Here is a 16,616-nt window from a genome sequence, read left to right as displayed (position 1 = left end):
TGTGCTCTGGCTGTCACAAAAACGCACAAAGACGTTTTGAATAGACGAGTCCAGCGACTTGAAGCGCTTAGTTTGCTTGAACGCGTTGAGACTGATATTCTCACTATTAACCGTCTCGTTAGCGATTGCGACCTTCATGAACGCCTGTGGTCGGGAGACACCTACCGGATGCTAACGAGCAACTTGGTATCGAGCTCCACACGTAGGTCCTGTAACTCTCGTTCGAGCTGCGGGATTGTTCTCGAGAACCGCAGCCTCACGCTTTCCAAAGCACGCTGTCGCTTGGAACCCAATTTGGTGGGCAGATCCAACCTTTTTCGAAGCGCCGTCGTCTTTTCAATGCAGCGTTTCACACAGTCCTGGAGATCTGCTTCTACCGATCCAGAAGCCGTAGGCTGATTTACTATCTTGGTGGATTGGAGCTGCTGACACAGACCGTCTATCTCGTCAGCGGATTCGACGAGACGCGTCTGGTTTGGACCCAGGCCATCTTTGTAGATGCCGATGACCTTAACACCTAGGTCAATGAGGGTCGCAATGTTGACCAAGAGACCAAATGCCGTAACTGGATCCATTGTTGCTTGTGATCACAGGAGGATGGCGAGTCGAGGTTTGAGGTGAGGTGAGAGCCCTTCGTTTTTAGCACATGAGGCTGTGCGTATGCACTGCGCCGTAATCATCTCTTATTGGGCCACGAGTGCAGATACTGTTACACATGGGCGTTCTTCGTATCGCTTTTCGAAAATCAGCAAGATTCGCGGAGCGCTTCGAGGCGGAATTCTCATCGTCCCTTCTCGCACGAGTAGCGAACGAGAGGAGTGGGAATGAGCCACCTGGCACTTGTCGTCTCCGGGACACGACGCGTATTCCAAGCTGTATGGGAAGGCGCGATGCGCGGTATGCCTTTCCGAGCTACGCAGAAGACCTCAATGCCTACTACAACGGCCCTCGCCAAATCGGGTGCCCTTCATACCTGCTCGTGCAAACCTGAGGTTTCGCCTTGTTGCGTAGATTCAAACAAACGAGCCGGGCCGCTTGTTGGGGAGGGCGATGAGGGTTTGTCGCCCTTGAGGCTTGGCCTCTTATCTTGAAAAGATGTCAATGTTCCTATTGGTTTCGAAGAAGTCTTGGTATCCCCTGGGCGCCTAGTAGCCGCCGGCCAAAGCTGAAGATCAGAGGTTTCCATTGATTCGCCCCCTAACCTCATATACCCTGGGAGAATGTGAAGAAGAATCCAGGCCACTCACCACGCGACGTCATTAACCGTCAGGGGGAGTCTCATCATATGTTTATTGTATCTTTTCCTCTTAAGAGAGCTTGTTCTTTTCGGGCTGCACCGGTTCTCGTTGCAAAAGAGCTGCATTTATACCGCAAAACTATGATGAATGTCATGTACAAGGTGAGCAAACTAGGTTCTGTGCAGGTTGAAATATGGTGCGGAGAATGATTGCTCAGGGTTGATTCTTCGATTCGGATGTCGAAAGTGGACACGAGCTTGCGAGGTGCGTGGGGGTTCCCTCTCCAGCGTGGTTGTCGTATACTACCTACCTATGCTGTCGTTGGCGTCGAGGACGCCTCACGAGGCTTCTCCGCGTACGGCGGTGGCGGATCCGAAGCCTTGATAAACGCCTCCTCTCTCACCCTACGGAGCTCCCTCTGCGCCGTCTCGAGGTCACCCGCCGTATCCTCGACCTCGTTCTTCAAATGTTCCTCGCGCCGCTTCGCCGCCCGAAAAACCGAAGCTAGAAATTCCTCCGCCACTTTTACCTGGTCGAAGGAATGGTAGATCATGTTAAGATAGTTCATGTTGAACACAAAGTTGTCACACAGGATCCCACTTATCATGTCAATCTGGACTATGTCCATGGGGGGTAGATCGGGGATGTCGGGATCGAACCGCCGTGCTTGGTCCACCAGCATCTGCGTCTGTGACACTTTCTGCTGTGCGTTGGACAGGCTGTTCGCGCGGCGGAAGTCGGCGAGTGTCCCGCCGAAGCCGAGCATGTCGCGCTCGCAGGCTTTGCGCGCTTCGAAGACGAAGAGGAGTGCTTCTTTCGTTGTTACCTGGGCGCGGGCGAGGCATTGGAGTGCCTTTCGGTGGCTATTGAGCTCCTTGCTCAGCGTCTGGTGATGAGATTTTGCAGCCTTCACGGCCTCCTCCTGCTCATCCTCCTCGGGGAATTCAGCCGTCGGCCCACTGAACAGCCTCTCATACATCGCATCCAGCTCCGCCTTTAACTTGACACGCCTGGTGCACGCCTCCTCAAGACCCGCCTTTTCCTCCGTTGCCTCCCTCCTCTGCGCCTCGAGCATATCCCGCTGCGCACGGAGTTTATTCTCCCGCTCAAGCGCACCGTAGTAACTCCTCATCTCCTCATCAGCCTTCTCCTCGAACTGGTCGCGCTTCCCCGTCGCGCGATACACGAGACGCCGCATTGTGCTGTCGCGGTATTTCTCATGCCGCTCGCGCCCGACCTGGGTGCGCTTGTGTATTTGCGCGAGCTCGCGGTCTGCATTGGTGAGGTGCTCCTGGAGATCTGACAGGAAGGCGTCGTGGGATCTCAGGGTGTCCGAGGCATTTTCTAACGTGGACAGCTCGGCGACGATCTGAGCATGCCGGTCTTTCACATTGGAGATGTCGTCGTACAGAGACATTGTTGTTTAATTTGGCGTTGTAGTCGTCAATTGCGAGTCGGTGGGGATGGGATATGAAGGGAAGAGAGGTGGACAACGTTATGACGACATGGTTAGGTAATGCATCTCGACTCACCAGGAGGTATTTTCTTGGATCTCGAATTAGCGAACAGGATCGGCGCGGCGTTTAAGGTTTACCAAGGTACAGACAAGAGATCAGAGGGGTGTCACAATTATGTGGGAATCCGATTGCGGTATATGCAAGGGTTCATGAAGTACTGGTAGGGCTGGTTCTCGACCACCACTCTACCTTGGCAACGATTGACCCCACCTCAGCCCTATATTCAAGCCGCTCCCCAAATTCCGCTGATGGTGGCGGGTGGCCGATCACTGCGCGCCAGGCGTTTCATTATACTCGGGGCCACACACTGGGCGGGATGGTCGCGGACTACGAGAGGTTATATCGGAATGCGTATAGGCATCTATTGCTAGGCGGGTGGCTTGAGGTACGGGAGAATGATTTGCAGTTCTTTACTGATTCGCCTCGTCAGGAGAAGAACAAGAAGAAGGAGGGGAGACTTGTTGCTTTGCATCGGTGGGAAAAGCTGATAGCGGAGGCGGCGGAGAGGCCTGGGAAGCCGATTTATGTGGCGCCCACGCAGAAGGCGCTCATGGAGGCGGCGGGGTTTACGGGGGTGCACGAGGAGGTTAACAAGATACATTCTTCTTGCCAATCCCTGGCACAGTGCTCTCGTCCTCAATCGCCGCTTCAAAAGCCCCGAGGGCTTCCATTACCCGTTGTTGCTGGGGTCCGTGGTAGATGTAGATATTTTATTTCTGGCCGCTACTTCTAACCCTTCGTCTTTACAATGGAGTCAGAGAGCCTTAAGAAATCGCTCCGACCATTGCTATATTTTATAACCCCAGGCATTACGTTATACTGGAAGCTGGACGTTACCCCTCTCTGTACACGCATGATGGACGTGGATTGAATTAAACTCATTGCGCTGAAATGCCCGCCCTTGGTCCGACGACGAGCTGATTTTGGGACTGGCTTTACTATTTAAGTATCTGCATTGGCCAGCCGAGCGATACAATTCTTCTGGCCTGGTGGACGTGCAATTGGTTGATGACTACTGTGGTTTGTCGGTTCACGCAACTGTCGATTGACGGGAATAGTATAAGGCACTTGCATACAAGGTTCCAACTCTATGGCAATGAATGATTGGATTAACCCTGCTCACTAATGCAATTCTGAGTAACTAATCTCCAATCACTTAGTGGTGTGGGTGCGCCCAAGGCATGGATATGTGCCCACCAAGTGCTTGAACATCTTCCAAATCAACCAGGAGCAAGTGGGCTACTCTGTGCTGACTAAAGTAACATAAACAAATCAAAAGACTAACAGTTTCGAAACCCGCGTGGCGTAAATACCACTCCATGCAAACCACTCAACTTCTCACCAACTAATAGCACAGCGCGGCAACCCATAATAAAGATTTACCAATCTTATCTATTGAGCGATACCGTTCTTGCTCATCCCTCACTGTTCATCTTTATTTCAGCTGAGTATGGCAGAAAGCAAAGCGGGCATACTCACTGGTCCAATATCATCACAGTAGTCGCTCAAACCGTCCCCACCATTATTGCAGGCGAACTCACAGACTTTCTCCAAGGAGACATCATTTGTTTCTCCATACTTGCAATAGAACAGACTGTTCTGTATCTGGAAGTCATTCGGGTCATAAATACCCGCCTGAGACAAAGCATACCGTATCTCGCTTTCGTAATTCCCTGGAAATATCGGTAAGCAATCAAATTTGGCAGGAGAAGAGAGCATTCGGCGCAACTGAACAAGCAGAAGAGGGAAGAGGAAATGTTGTATGAGGACGCACCGACTTCTAAAAGGTTCCAACCGCAATAGTAGAGATGGGCTGTGCAGTAGCTCTGAATGTGGTATTTATTATTCTCAATAATAAACCACCTTGCTGTGACTGGAGAAGCCAGTGCTAAGGAGAGACCAAGCGGGATCGCCAGCTTCATCGTCAGGTACAGAGAATTCCACGAGAGCACGAGAAGTAGGATTGTATATTGCTAAGCAATCTTGTTGAAGGCTAAAAGCGTTCCGTATTCTGAGAGACTGCGCTGGTCATTGCCGTCTTCTGCGAGAAGGGGCTTTTTATAGACAGAAAAGCAGCTTGACTCGCCAGTCTGCGACAAGAAGTAGGCTGAAACTTGCGAACAATTCAGCTCCGTAGCGCACTTACTTGAAATCACCCTATTCGCCTCTTGTCAAGCACAGTGTTTCGGACCATGACTAGTGCAAAACTCTCTCATGCAGATTATGGTCCGTTCAGAGCGCCACAGAATAAATCGTGTGCAATTACTCGCTTCAATAGGACAAGAACAGCCCTTGCAGCCATAGGTGTCACTCCGCAGTCATTATAGGTTGACTATGACATGGTTGTCGTCCTGGATGTAACCTCATGATGCGTGTCTCTTGGTGCCAATATGAGTTTAGTAAAGGTGAGAGTTTAGAGCCTAATTGTGGCCAGCTGAAATGAAATCTTTAGAGAGCACTGAGCCCAACCAGACAAAAATGCTCAAGAGGGCATAAAACAGCGGACAGTCATCCTTGCCGTTTATGGTTTGATTTCGCTATACAGGCTGGTCGATACAAACAAATCCAGCTCAGCAAACACTGATATCTGGACGCATATGTCCTGTCATCGAACCCAATTTGTCCGTTGCATATGCTGCGGGCAATTTTAAACTGACACAACCCCGATGAATCCATGCTATTTTAGGGTGCTTTTGCATTGTCGCAAAAATTAGCGAGTCCAAAAGTGAATGCCACTGGCTTTCATGTTCTAGTATGCTGTAGGAGCTTTAGGCTAAGCTTAAGTGGGCTAGCTGGTGGGTTTGCTTTATATTTAGGAGTCAATGTGACCATGCATGCATACGCGCTTTCTACTAGGAGTGAACCTGCAACTCCTAGTTACTCTTAATCACACACCACAGGATTTAATAGTGCTAAATTAACATGACTATGTGTGAGCATGTCCTTCACAACGCTACTTCCAATTGTGGAATTGATTGCAGCTGAACCTGCAAATCCTGTTTGGCCCTTGATCACATGCCCCTTAAATTCTGATCGCACCGAATAATCCAAGAAAGCCAGCTCAGCGTCAGTTGAGGCACTGTTTTCTGCCACCAGGAGTTCACCTCGAGCTCATGGCTGAAGATCCCATGTCATAGCATCGATTGCTCCTCATGCGGCCAAGAAAAAAACGAAACACGCGTATGACGCTTTTCTGGATGATCATTCTGGAGGCGCGGGTTCCCCATTCAGTGGTCTCTTCTTCCACTTTTTGTCCTGTCCAATATTCAGAAATAATATTTGTTGAGCGTGTCGTGACGTGGCGATTCAGCAGGGATGTTGAGCGGGCTAATAAGCGCCCGATATTCTGCACTCCGCCAACCAGCAGGTGATTGCCAAGTGGAGGATAAGGCGATCTAGGGCAAACTAAAGAATCTAGTAGATATAATAGGTCCCTGATATCACTAGCAACACTTAGGTTCCGCTGTCTGTGGTATTAGTCCTCTATCGCGAATCTATTCCTAGGCAAGGGGATGGGTCTTGCTTCCCATGCTGGTCATGTTGTGCTGGAGTCACCTGATTTGCATTACCATCCATTTGCGCGTCACTTGTAGCATTTACAGACCAGAGCGTGGTTAAATTATCCAAATGTTGTTTCTGGCGGTGTGGCGTCAGGTATGCCTGGTTGATATCCGTTAAGCGGATCGGCTATGGCTGAGCTAAAACAGTGGCTGCAATCGATCAGCTTCTTCGTGTGTTGTCAAAACAAAAGCAAAACTGATTGCCATCATGGTTTGATTCATTTGAACTATGGCGGGGTTGATATAAGAGCACATGACCTGCAACAACGTCAGCTCCTTGTAGTTGCCGGTGTTCCTTCTGGCCCGCTATTTTGAGGCTACAGCTCTCCAAGGTAAGCCTCGATAAAGGAATCAGATGGTTCCTTCGTGCCGTAAATGGAGTCGATGACAACAGGGTAACCCTCCCAGACTTGGTCCTGACAGAGCGCTACGGCTCCAGGAGGGAACTCACCCATGGCGAAAGAAGATACATGCACGTGTGTGTAGGACCAGTGAACTGTCTAGCTAGGGAACTACTAGATATAACTAGAGAACATGAAAGAAGATATGTGTACTACAGCCTTCCGTGGAAGACAAATGAGTGATAAGTGGGGCTTCCAACAGGTCCTAGTCAATAGGTGTAGGCATCTTAAGATATTCACAATTCTTGGACACCTTTGTCATGCAGAAGATTGAAGAACAATGCGGCTGGGCGCCTTTCTATTGATTCCTAGTTACGATACCCTTGCTTTGAATCACATACATCATACAACAGAAACCGACGACTAATAAGTTGAAGTTCCATTCGAATGGCGCGAAGGGACTTTGGAGGCCGACTGCCAACAATATGGTCAGACAATGATCGTCCTGTATTTAGTTATAAGTCCAAGCACATATTTCTCTTTCGTTAAATGCTGGATTTGGCCTTCTCCTCGTTAGATCCTCTCCCTAATCCTCAAGGCCAAACCAATGATATTAGCACCGGGTAAAATCGTCAAGAACTTACAGTCGTATAAATGCAGTTACCTTGTCAAAGGTCCTGTAATATCATCTGTTACCTACTCATTCTACCCTATAAAACAAACATCAAAAAAATATCCGACTCACTAAACCTTTCGGAGTAAGACTAGCTGCACAGTAGTCAAAGCCAGAGAGCATTGGATGATGGCTCCGATGCCTACGGCGAGCCCACCCGTATCCTCAGACACATGCGAACGGCAAGTAATCTAGCCGGTTGAGGTTTAAATGGGCTGTGACCCACTGGTTGAGACCTATATGCCAGCACTGGAATACTGGCCCATCTCACAGGGAATCACCTTTGCTTCTTTTTCGGGCCTATCTGCACGCCATTACCCTATGAGACTGATTTTACTTGGTAAGATTGTCCAAACAGACCTGTTTGCCGCGCCACCATATGGGGTGGCGAACCAATTCTTGACACTGCATCAGTGAAGAGCTTCTTGTGACAATAGCCCAGTTTCTGGCCCGGAACGCTCACATAAACGGCCTCTGTGAGAAACTGAACAGATTGGAAAGCGTTTGCAGAAGGCTATTACAAAGGCATTCCTCGTTCTCTTCCAGGAATCGCGGTGCTGACATTAGCCTACCTGCATAGCCCGCCTGGCGGTTATCATAAACCACCAGAAGTTATATTATCATCAACTGCCTGGTGAATATTGTACGACTGTTATGCGAAACTAGAAATGCAAACCTGGCTAGCGGCTAACAGGCCGATCAAGCGATCCCGGCGCAGCCAACCCACATGGGTACAACTTCCAGCTGTGGTCGATGATACAAGGTCGAATATGGAGATACAGTGGGTATTTTCCTAAATCACATTCCGTGCCCATGCCCCTTGCTAAGGCAGATTATAGTGCGGTAGTGTTGCCCTTCGATCGTATGTCAGATGTCATATGCTGTTAATTCTGCTGATTACTGACCGCAAATATTCAGTGTGGTCACGTTAGAGGATCTCCAAACTCTTAATACATATGTTAAGTGTCTCGCCCCTCTGCCCCCGGTATTAATTCATGTGGAGACTCGCCAACTCGCCCCCCGTATTTAGCTCAGGGACAACTGTACAAATCTGTCGTTAGACTATGATATTTGGGTGACCCCTGTGACTGGGACCCTGCCACTCAAGACGGTACGCGTGGGCCAACCCACGGGAACACTGGGTGTGATGGGTCATCCTTTGGGAAGTACGTGACCTTTAATCGGACACATGACCGAGTGATAGGGGTTGTTCTAACACCGAACCGTCTTGATAAGATGCTGTTCCACCAGCGGCTACTGTAGGACTGGCGTGGACTACTGTGGACTGGGAAACTGCGTATCTGGCGCGTGTGGGCCAATAATGGTGCCACGGCAATTGGAAGTTGTCGGCCGGATTGGGGCTTCACAACATCTCAAACCCTAACTTTGGACCTTGAGTCAATTTTTTCCCACCCAGCCAGGCCGAAAGGTTCATGCTGATTCCTCTCCCACTAGATGTGATGTTGCTCTATATAAGGAGTCTGTGGCAGAGGCGTCGAGTACTGCGAGCCAGGAGTCTGCTACTCGGGCAAGTCTGATCCTGATATTGGTGGTTCAGTATTAATGGCGAGTGTGGTCCTAATTTCGCTGGAAATAAGACGTGCACTGGGACTCAGTTCTGAGACTGATGCTCAATATCCGCCTACTGCGGGAGCACTGATGACTATTATGGCCTTGGGAACTGCTACTCTGGTGCTTGCCGGTCTTAAACCTTATGTATAACTGGTATCCTCTCTTCCCTGGCTGCCTCCGTAGCATGATCAACTCCTTCACAGTCCTGTGCCACTTTCAGCTCCATTCCCGAATTAGTCTCCGTTCATTTCCCTCAAGTCGGCTAGGTGCTTCGGTCCGTTTGCTTGGCTAAGGCTTTGCCTGTAGATGCTCTATCATGTGACTGCCAAGGTTGGTTGCAACTTCCCTTCCTTTTCCTCTCTTTTCTTTCCCATATTTCCCGCTGTATGCTCTCTCCAATAGCACATCTTGCCCCCGCACCCCAACTTTACCCTACAATGGATTACCAGCGGTGCGCTGACCTTCATAATGAGATCATGTATCGGGGCTGGACAGAAAGCGACCGTGATTGGCTCCAACCGCAAACCTGGTGGCAACATCAAGCCCCTTCACCAGAAACAGCGAGCCAACTCAGCCCCTCGTTAATTGAGTTCCTTAAGCGGGCCTATCTGACACCCAATGACTCGAGGTACCCTTATTGCTTCTTCTACTACCTTGGTGGTCTCGCTTCTGCAGACGATATGATCTCCAATGGATTTCTCGACATAGCCGAGAAAAATCGATATGTTCTCCTCTACATGACTTCGCCATGGAATCTGGATGATAAATTCGGCCTTGCGTACTGCAAATTACTCCATTTCTCTTGTCATTTTGCATTGTTCTAATCGGTGGCTAGGTTTGATCTACACACCTCTACCGCTACGTTCATTCCGAACTACAACGAGGCTGTGGAGATTTGTCAGCACCGCTGGAGCTGGCTTCCTTTGGAAGTCATTCTTGAGGGCTATTTGGATATGCTAAATGAAGGAAAAGTCAGAATTGTTCCGGTCACTGAGCGTCAGGACTGGGATTACGAAGGCCCAACCCTGGTTCGTCCTTGGCAGCTGTACCCTTACACTCCCACCGACGTCCAAAAGGCCGCCTCTGCCATGAAGCGGCTGGTTGATGCCATTGACACCAGGATACATGCATTGCCAGGCCCGGCGGCGGAGCCATATACGTATCTTCCCTGGCACGACCCTGATGCATTTCCTGACGAGCTCGTCCCTGCGTCTACATTCGCCTACGACTTTCTAAAGGCCATCTCCGACATTCGGGTGCGATTCCGCTACATCGCGCCTGGAATTCGCATCCCCACCCTGGACGAGTTTCTCAACCAATCATATTATGGCGATGATCCCTTGCACATATTCATCATCGAAACTACCGATGATACCCCATCGGATGGACCCGATTATGGATGGTCGCAATATACCATCGGTGTGCAGATCACTCACGCGAACCCGTATGATGACCGCCACTTTACGAATGAATTTCATCTCGAGCTTCCGTTCCGGGTTGGCGGCAATGGACTGGCTAAACAGTCGAGCGGTCAGCCACTCGGCATCGATCCCGAGAAGGAAAATCCCGTCCCAAAAGGAAGCCGCGGGGAACTGTACCAAGCCGGGATGTCGAATGGATTTACGGATTATCACGGTGTACAGGTTCACAAGGTCCTCGAGAACTGGGCTGGGATGGTGGAACGTGGGGATTGGGAGGTTGGTGTTGATGGAGTTCTAGGTGGTATCGAGAAGTTTATGGAGGCTGATACGGAGGAGCATTGGGAGAAGTATACTGTGCCTCATTCCTGGTAGATTCTTGTTAGGGTGAATGGGGAGATAGCAGTCATCCTAAGCCACCATGGGTGGTAGCTAACCCCTCTAGGGGCTCAATCTCATCTCTAAGCCCACTAAACGTCTCCGTCACCGACGACGTCAATTCCAGATCCCTCGCGTACACGACATACGGGAACAAGTTGAGGGCACAAAAACGCTTCTGCCGGAGTTCTTCGAGGGGTAGGTAATCATCGGGGAATTCGAGGACTCTGTGCCATTTGGTTTCTAGCAGACACAACAGTAGAAGGTCGGTATATAATCTGGATATTGTACAGTTCTTTGGAAGATGAGGGAGAGATACGTGCGTGCTGGGTTATAGTCGTCCCATCTGAAGCATTGATACTCCGGCGCCCTGCGTAGGGCATACCCCTAGTTGGAGCGTATGCCTTTTTGCCCCCTCTTATTGCTGGCACACTTCATGTATCTCCTCGAGAGACATCCTTAGCTTATAGGCCTACCACTAACTAGAACGGCTCATGTACCTTCTAGTATAAGCCTGAGACAATATGTATAGCTTTTGGAAGCGCAGGTGAGCCTCCACTAACAACTCTTAATCCGATGGACCCCTCGGGTGCTATGAGCGCAATGAAAGGCTACCTTGGTGCCAACCTAAACGGAGTACGCGGTACCTACAGGTAAGTAACGGGCCGAAACAGTACAAGTACAACATGACCCATGCCATCGCTCTGCTTGATCACCGAGGGAAATGTCGTGCTTGTTCATTATGATCAATGTTGCCACGGGTGCCAGTGCAGGTGCAGATTATTCGTTACTCCCTCCCGCAGTTTAATGTTTATACAGTACAGCGAATATGGAAGGCGCGACTCTACCCTTATTCAATAAGCAGCAGGAGCAACCACGGGCTCAAGGGACGTACCTGCCTAATGAGGTGCCAAGTTACCTGGGAGACAAGCGTCCACGGTTGCTCTTTCCCTACTTGAACTTCGAGCGTAGCTGCCTTGTCTGTCATCGCGTAGGCAAGGGGCTTAAAGGCTCCTATAGACCTTGAACTCCTCCACTGCATCTACTCTCGATATAGAGGCGAAATGAATCGTTCTCTCCGCGGAGCACCGAATGCACCCTGTCATGGCAAAGTCCGTACACGCAAGCAAGCCGTCTCCTACTGTCGTTGAAAAGCGAAGTGACGGGTATATCTCTAGTCTTAACTATGTCCATCGTTTGAAATCTTGCTATGCACATACCCAGCTTGACTAATCATTATGCCTTTGGACTGCGCCACAACCAACCGGCCCAAAGTAACAAGCACAGCCATCCAGCAGCTCCAGACCGAGAAAAATACTTAAAAGTCACAAGAAACATAGTCGAGCTGACCACCTTTGCAATTAAATCATGCAGCAACAGTCTTTTTATGAGAATACCATTCCTATTGCCATATCTGAGTTTCGAAACGATAGACAAATCCCCACCCTGTGTCAGTACTTTGACGGTCGCCAATGTCGCGTATTCAAGGTGACGTTTACTGATGGCGAGAGCTGGGCTGTCCGAGTGCCTCTTTTTGTCCGCCATGCTTCACAGAACACCGTTATACAGCTTCTTGAGTCCGAAGCTCGTGTTCTTAGGGAGCTCGAATTGAAGGAATTCTCATGGGCTGCAAGGCTCCTGGGTTGCAGTCTCACATTCGACAATGCCATAAAATACCCCTTTATCGCGTTGACATGGATTCTGGGCAGCCAGCTTTCATGGTCCGATGACTTTCCGACGCGACCTCTTCGGGATAAAATCCTGGGTCAAGCTGCGATGATGCATATCTCACTGATTGAATGTAGCAAGGAGTCTAGTATGTTGAATGCTTATTTGCTCAGATTGAGCCTTGCTTACAATTTCAGGGGGGTCTTCTTTAAAGCATTTCACCCGGATAATTCAAAACAAGACCCGTCGAGTCCGCGAGGGTCTCCTTCCAGAACTCACGGAACAGGACTGCTCTGACCAGATGAACATTCTCCCTAATGTTCCTCTGCCTGGGCTTGATGAAGCACCTTTTGCAATTACCCATGGCGGTATATCACCACATAACATTCTTACAGATGCACAATACAATGTCACAGGGTAAGTGAGGATTTTCACAGGCGTAGCCAAGATGCTTACTGCTAAAGGATTATCGGGTGGGGATTTTCGTCAATGGTGCCTTTCCAATAGGCAGCCTGTTTCCCCCGATTTCTTCAACTCCAGAACATTGACCTGTCACCAAGCTCTACTCTCCAGAAAGACCGGGAGGAGACATATATCACCCCCGTTCGATGTCTGACACCTCTAGCAGTGCCATCTATGATAATTCAAGTCCTATCATCGGAAAATGTTGAGTTTCAACACTGCTTTCTTGAATCGATCGTTAGCAAAGGAATGCATCGACGACTGGCACGCAACGGATGGAGGGTTTCGTCTTGCGGGCAGGGCAGCGAAGGAGAAGATAACAACGGCGACAAGAATGAAAGGATACCTTCCTGATCTAGTTACGATCAAATTTTCGTGTGCTGCATTATTGGGATGATGGTTGATGCTAGCCTTTTGTAGCTGGCAACGGACTACATGAGTTATATTTTCAGATTCACGAGGAAATATATCTTCCTGGCTAGCAATAGTTTTGTCGACAACCTGAAAAGCTCCAAACTGAACAATTGTCCATCATTAACACCATACGGCAGACATCGCAGGTAGCTCCAAGGGCCCATAGCCGCCATGGACCAACCCAGCCCTGATAAATATAGCCTAACCAGAGACTGCTGCCCGTGTCAACAAAATAAGTGGCTTCTAGGCTCACCATGAGAAGTACAGGTTATTCGCCATGGTTCCTACGCGGCGAGTATTGTGGGGTTGGTTTGTCCAGTTCATACCCCAGGCTCTCAAAGTCCCAGGATTCCGGCTCGTATATTCGTATAGACTCGGAGATGGAAAGCGAGAATACGAGAAGTGGAGTCCCGCGGACAATCCGAAAGTTTTTATTGAAAACTCTAGGCTCCCAACCAACTCTGGCCCACTGTAATATAACCGAGGCTCCGAAGCAAGAACAAAGAAACACTGGAAGCACGTTTAAAAGCAGAGTCATGCAGAGCATCAGGCAGGAGTGGACGGATGGTTGTGGTTCATCCTACAACAAATGTTGACAATGTGCACTAAACCCGCCCTAAGCACAGATATAAGAGCATTTTACCATTTCTAAGAAGCTAGTCAAACCGCCTAGGAATGCTTCACCATGAAAGTAGCCTTGTCTAGGCGATCTGCTGATAGATGAAGGTGCGACCATGGACGTTGAAGCTTCCATCCTTATTGATTCGCCCGCCAATAACGCGATACTTTTCAATGCGTCGCTTTAGAGGAGAGGGGAGATAGACAGTGCCACTTGTCCGGTGCGGAGAGGTAACGGCCATGCTCAAGAGCCCCTTGTCGTCGAACTTCCAATTCACCCCAATGGCGCCCTGTGGTACCGGGTGTCTGCCCTGTGCCCACTCCAGATCCAGCGTCTGTGGCTCGACCTTCCATTCAACGAACCCCGGCGTAACCGGTGCAATGCCCAGGACATACCGGCTGAGGTCCGCAGTCGGCCCTGCCGCCCACGCATGGCAGAGCGAGGTGCCGAGCCCCAACCCCGGTGTGCCATCCTTGTTCAGCACTTCCCAGAAACAGCCGGTGTAGTTTGCGTTCTGAGGATTGCTCATAGGGCCCCAGATGGTATTGAGTAAATGTTTCGCGGTGGCCGCATCGTGTGCCTGGAAGGCAGCCTTGAGGTGGTATCCCGAGGCGTAGGGGCTGATCTTCTTTCTCCATCCGCTGGAGGCAGCGGAGGGAGAAAAGGCCAAGACGCCTGCTGGAACATTGAGAGTTTGAGACATGCTGGCCAGCAAGCCGGTGACGGAACGGTTCCCACTGTCGGTTGGTATAGTGTTGCTGAGGATGGCCAGGGCGTTTGCCTCCTGCGAGATAAATTCCGGATACGATTCTGAGTGGTAGTAAGCATGCAGCTCGTCACTCCATAGGTGCTCGTTGATGGCGGACTTGAGTGCGCGGAGACGTCCAGTATAGGTCGTTGTGTTCAGACCCGCGTCTGCAAGGAAAGGCAGCGACTCTGCCAGCGCATACGCGTAGACGAGGTTGAACTTGGCGACAACACCGCCAACCTGTGGATCGTAATAGTTCCAATCTCCGCCCATGGCCGGATTGGAGATGTTCAACAGGCCGTTTGGAAGCAGCTGAGAGTCCGCCCAGTCAAATAGCCTAACGGCTTTTGGCGCCCATTCAGACAAGAAAGCCCTGTCGCCAGTCTGCTGATAGTACCGGCTCATCGCACTGACTAGGTTGAACGAGTATCCGATGAGCCCTGTGATGTTGGCAGGGATATCTGTTGTCCGCGGGGGCTGCTGCACCTTTGCAGTTGGAATGAAGAATCCTGGCGTCATTTGGAAGGAACCGAGTAGGGAGATGGACCCATTGACGTACTCATGGCCGGCCGTGCTCGCAAAAGCACTGGCCGTGGCAATGTCAAGGTCACCAGCGTAGGCAATTCGATCACGACGAGATCCGTCCACACTGACTGGGAGGGGATTCGTGCCGAGAAGGAAGTCCTGGAGCACGTATTTGTCGTTGAGCTTGGAGCTGTATATGGTGGTGCCAAACGCTATGAGCGAGAGATTGGTGAAGACAGCCGCTTGATTGAATGAAGCTCCTAGACCAAATGAGCCCATAAGACTGCCGCCCTGAGTAAAGTCAAGCAGCTGAGACCCATCGATGGACACTTGAATATGACCATTATCCACAGTAGAGGATACCTGATGCCAAAGATCTTCTGCGACCGAAGAGGGTAGCATAGCGCGAGCTAGAGGCTCTGAGTCCAGCTCTGTTGCACCTGCGTGTGCCGAGATGGAGCTATTTGCGATATTGACGAATATGTAGACGCCGGACCCTAGCGTGTCACTGAGAACAGTGAATCCAAAGCCATTCTTCACGGCCTTGACGGCAAACGATAGGTCATACGCGGTCAGCACAGGGGCATAGTCAGATGAGAAAGGCTGAGGGGCCTGACTCTCCACGAGAGCCCCTTCCTCCGTGATTGTCCAGAAGTGGGGCAGTGAGTTTGCGGGAAATTCGTTTAATTGTACGGTGCGCGCACCGACCTCCCAGATGCGGTTGAGGACAGGATCTGAAGAACGGAAGGAGCCAGGCAGCTCTGCAATGGGGGTGTCGTCGACAGTGGGTACAAAGCCCACGTTTGTCAAGGTCAACTCTCCGGCGGATGACAGATTGAGCTTTTGGTATCGGAGGCCGCCCTGGATCAACCGATTTTTATACTCATATGATGTACCGCTGATATTGTAGTGATTAACCCGGTAGTTGTCCATCGCGGCGCTCAATGTAATCGGCCCGTCGGACTAGGGGTAGGGAACCTGTGAGTGACAGGGCAACAGGGAGGGGGCGGGAATCTCTCACCATGTAGGAATCAAGACTTGATAGGCACTCAGCATAGGACATCTCAAAGGCGGAAGTGTTGCCTCTCCGGTGCACAACCTTGAAGGTGGGATACCCTTCGACATTTCTTCCATAATCTAGGACGATAACAGATGGCGTGTTGCCGTCAGAAGACAGAGTTATCTTGTCAGAGTCGCTAATGTTGAAGTCATTGCCCTTGGCTGAGTAAGAGGCAGGCAGAGTGAGGCCAGCGGAACAAGACGCGATATACAAGATGCAGACCAGTAGCCTGGGGAGACAGTAGAGGCTCGGCAACATAGTTGTAGGCAGACAATCTGCTGAATATACCTGGACATGGAGGATGAATTCTGCTATTCCACCTACTCGGAAGATCCATTACTTATAGCTTTGACGAGGACAACCGTGCAGGTTCCAACAGCATGGCAAGTGATGGATGATGTCAAAGTGGCAGAACTGTCATGT

General features: G+C 50.3%; 4 protein-coding genes across 4 annotated transcripts; 2 read left to right on the top strand and 2 right to left on the bottom strand.

Annotated features, from left to right (window-relative positions):
• Nucleotides 1-1,548: 1,548 nt before the first annotated feature.
• On the bottom strand, nucleotides 1,549-2,655 carry BJX68DRAFT_253351 (uncharacterized protein; the record flags this gene model as incomplete). Its single annotated transcript, XM_071042709.1, has 1 exon — nucleotides 1,549-2,655. The coding sequence occupies one exon, from the start codon at nucleotides 2,653-2,655 to the stop codon at nucleotides 1,549-1,551; it is 1,107 nt and encodes a 368-aa protein (XP_070902287.1).
• Nucleotides 2,656-9,289: 6,634 nt separating this feature from the next.
• On the top strand, nucleotides 9,290-10,961 carry BJX68DRAFT_203099 (uncharacterized protein). Its single transcript, XM_071037587.1, has 2 exons — nucleotides 9,290-9,679; nucleotides 9,737-10,961. The coding sequence occupies exons 1-2, from the start codon at nucleotides 9,339-9,341 to the stop codon at nucleotides 10,692-10,694; spliced, it is 1,299 nt and encodes a 432-aa protein (XP_070902286.1). The 5' UTR covers nucleotides 9,290-9,338; the 3' UTR covers nucleotides 10,695-10,961.
• A 1,104-nt stretch (nucleotides 10,962-12,065) lies between these two features.
• On the top strand, nucleotides 12,066-13,259 carry BJX68DRAFT_279575 (uncharacterized protein; the record flags this gene model as incomplete). The annotated part of the gene is made up of 3 exons (XM_071048768.1): nucleotides 12,066-12,513; nucleotides 12,563-12,774; nucleotides 12,873-13,259. The coding sequence occupies 3 exons, from the start codon at nucleotides 12,066-12,068 to the stop codon at nucleotides 13,179-13,181; spliced, it is 969 nt and encodes a 322-aa protein (XP_070902285.1). The 3' UTR covers nucleotides 13,182-13,259.
• Nucleotides 13,260-13,942: 683 nt separating this feature from the next.
• BJX68DRAFT_263621 (putative alpha-L-rhamnosidase C) lies at nucleotides 13,943-16,451 on the bottom strand (the record flags this gene model as incomplete). Its single annotated transcript, XM_071044740.1, has 2 exons — nucleotides 13,943-16,096; nucleotides 16,155-16,451. The coding sequence occupies 2 exons, from the start codon at nucleotides 16,449-16,451 to the stop codon at nucleotides 13,943-13,945; spliced, it is 2,451 nt and encodes an 816-aa protein (XP_070902284.1).
• Between the last annotated feature and the right edge of the window lie 165 nt (nucleotides 16,452-16,616).

The sequence above is a fragment of the Aspergillus pseudodeflectus genome (assembly GCF_044049435.1).
Source record: "Aspergillus pseudodeflectus strain CBS 756.74 chromosome Unknown BJX68scaffold_8, whole genome shotgun sequence".
In the NCBI taxonomy this organism is placed as follows: domain Eukaryota; kingdom Fungi; phylum Ascomycota; class Eurotiomycetes; order Eurotiales; family Aspergillaceae; genus Aspergillus; species Aspergillus pseudodeflectus.
This window is presented reverse-complemented; position numbering and strand designations above follow the sequence as displayed.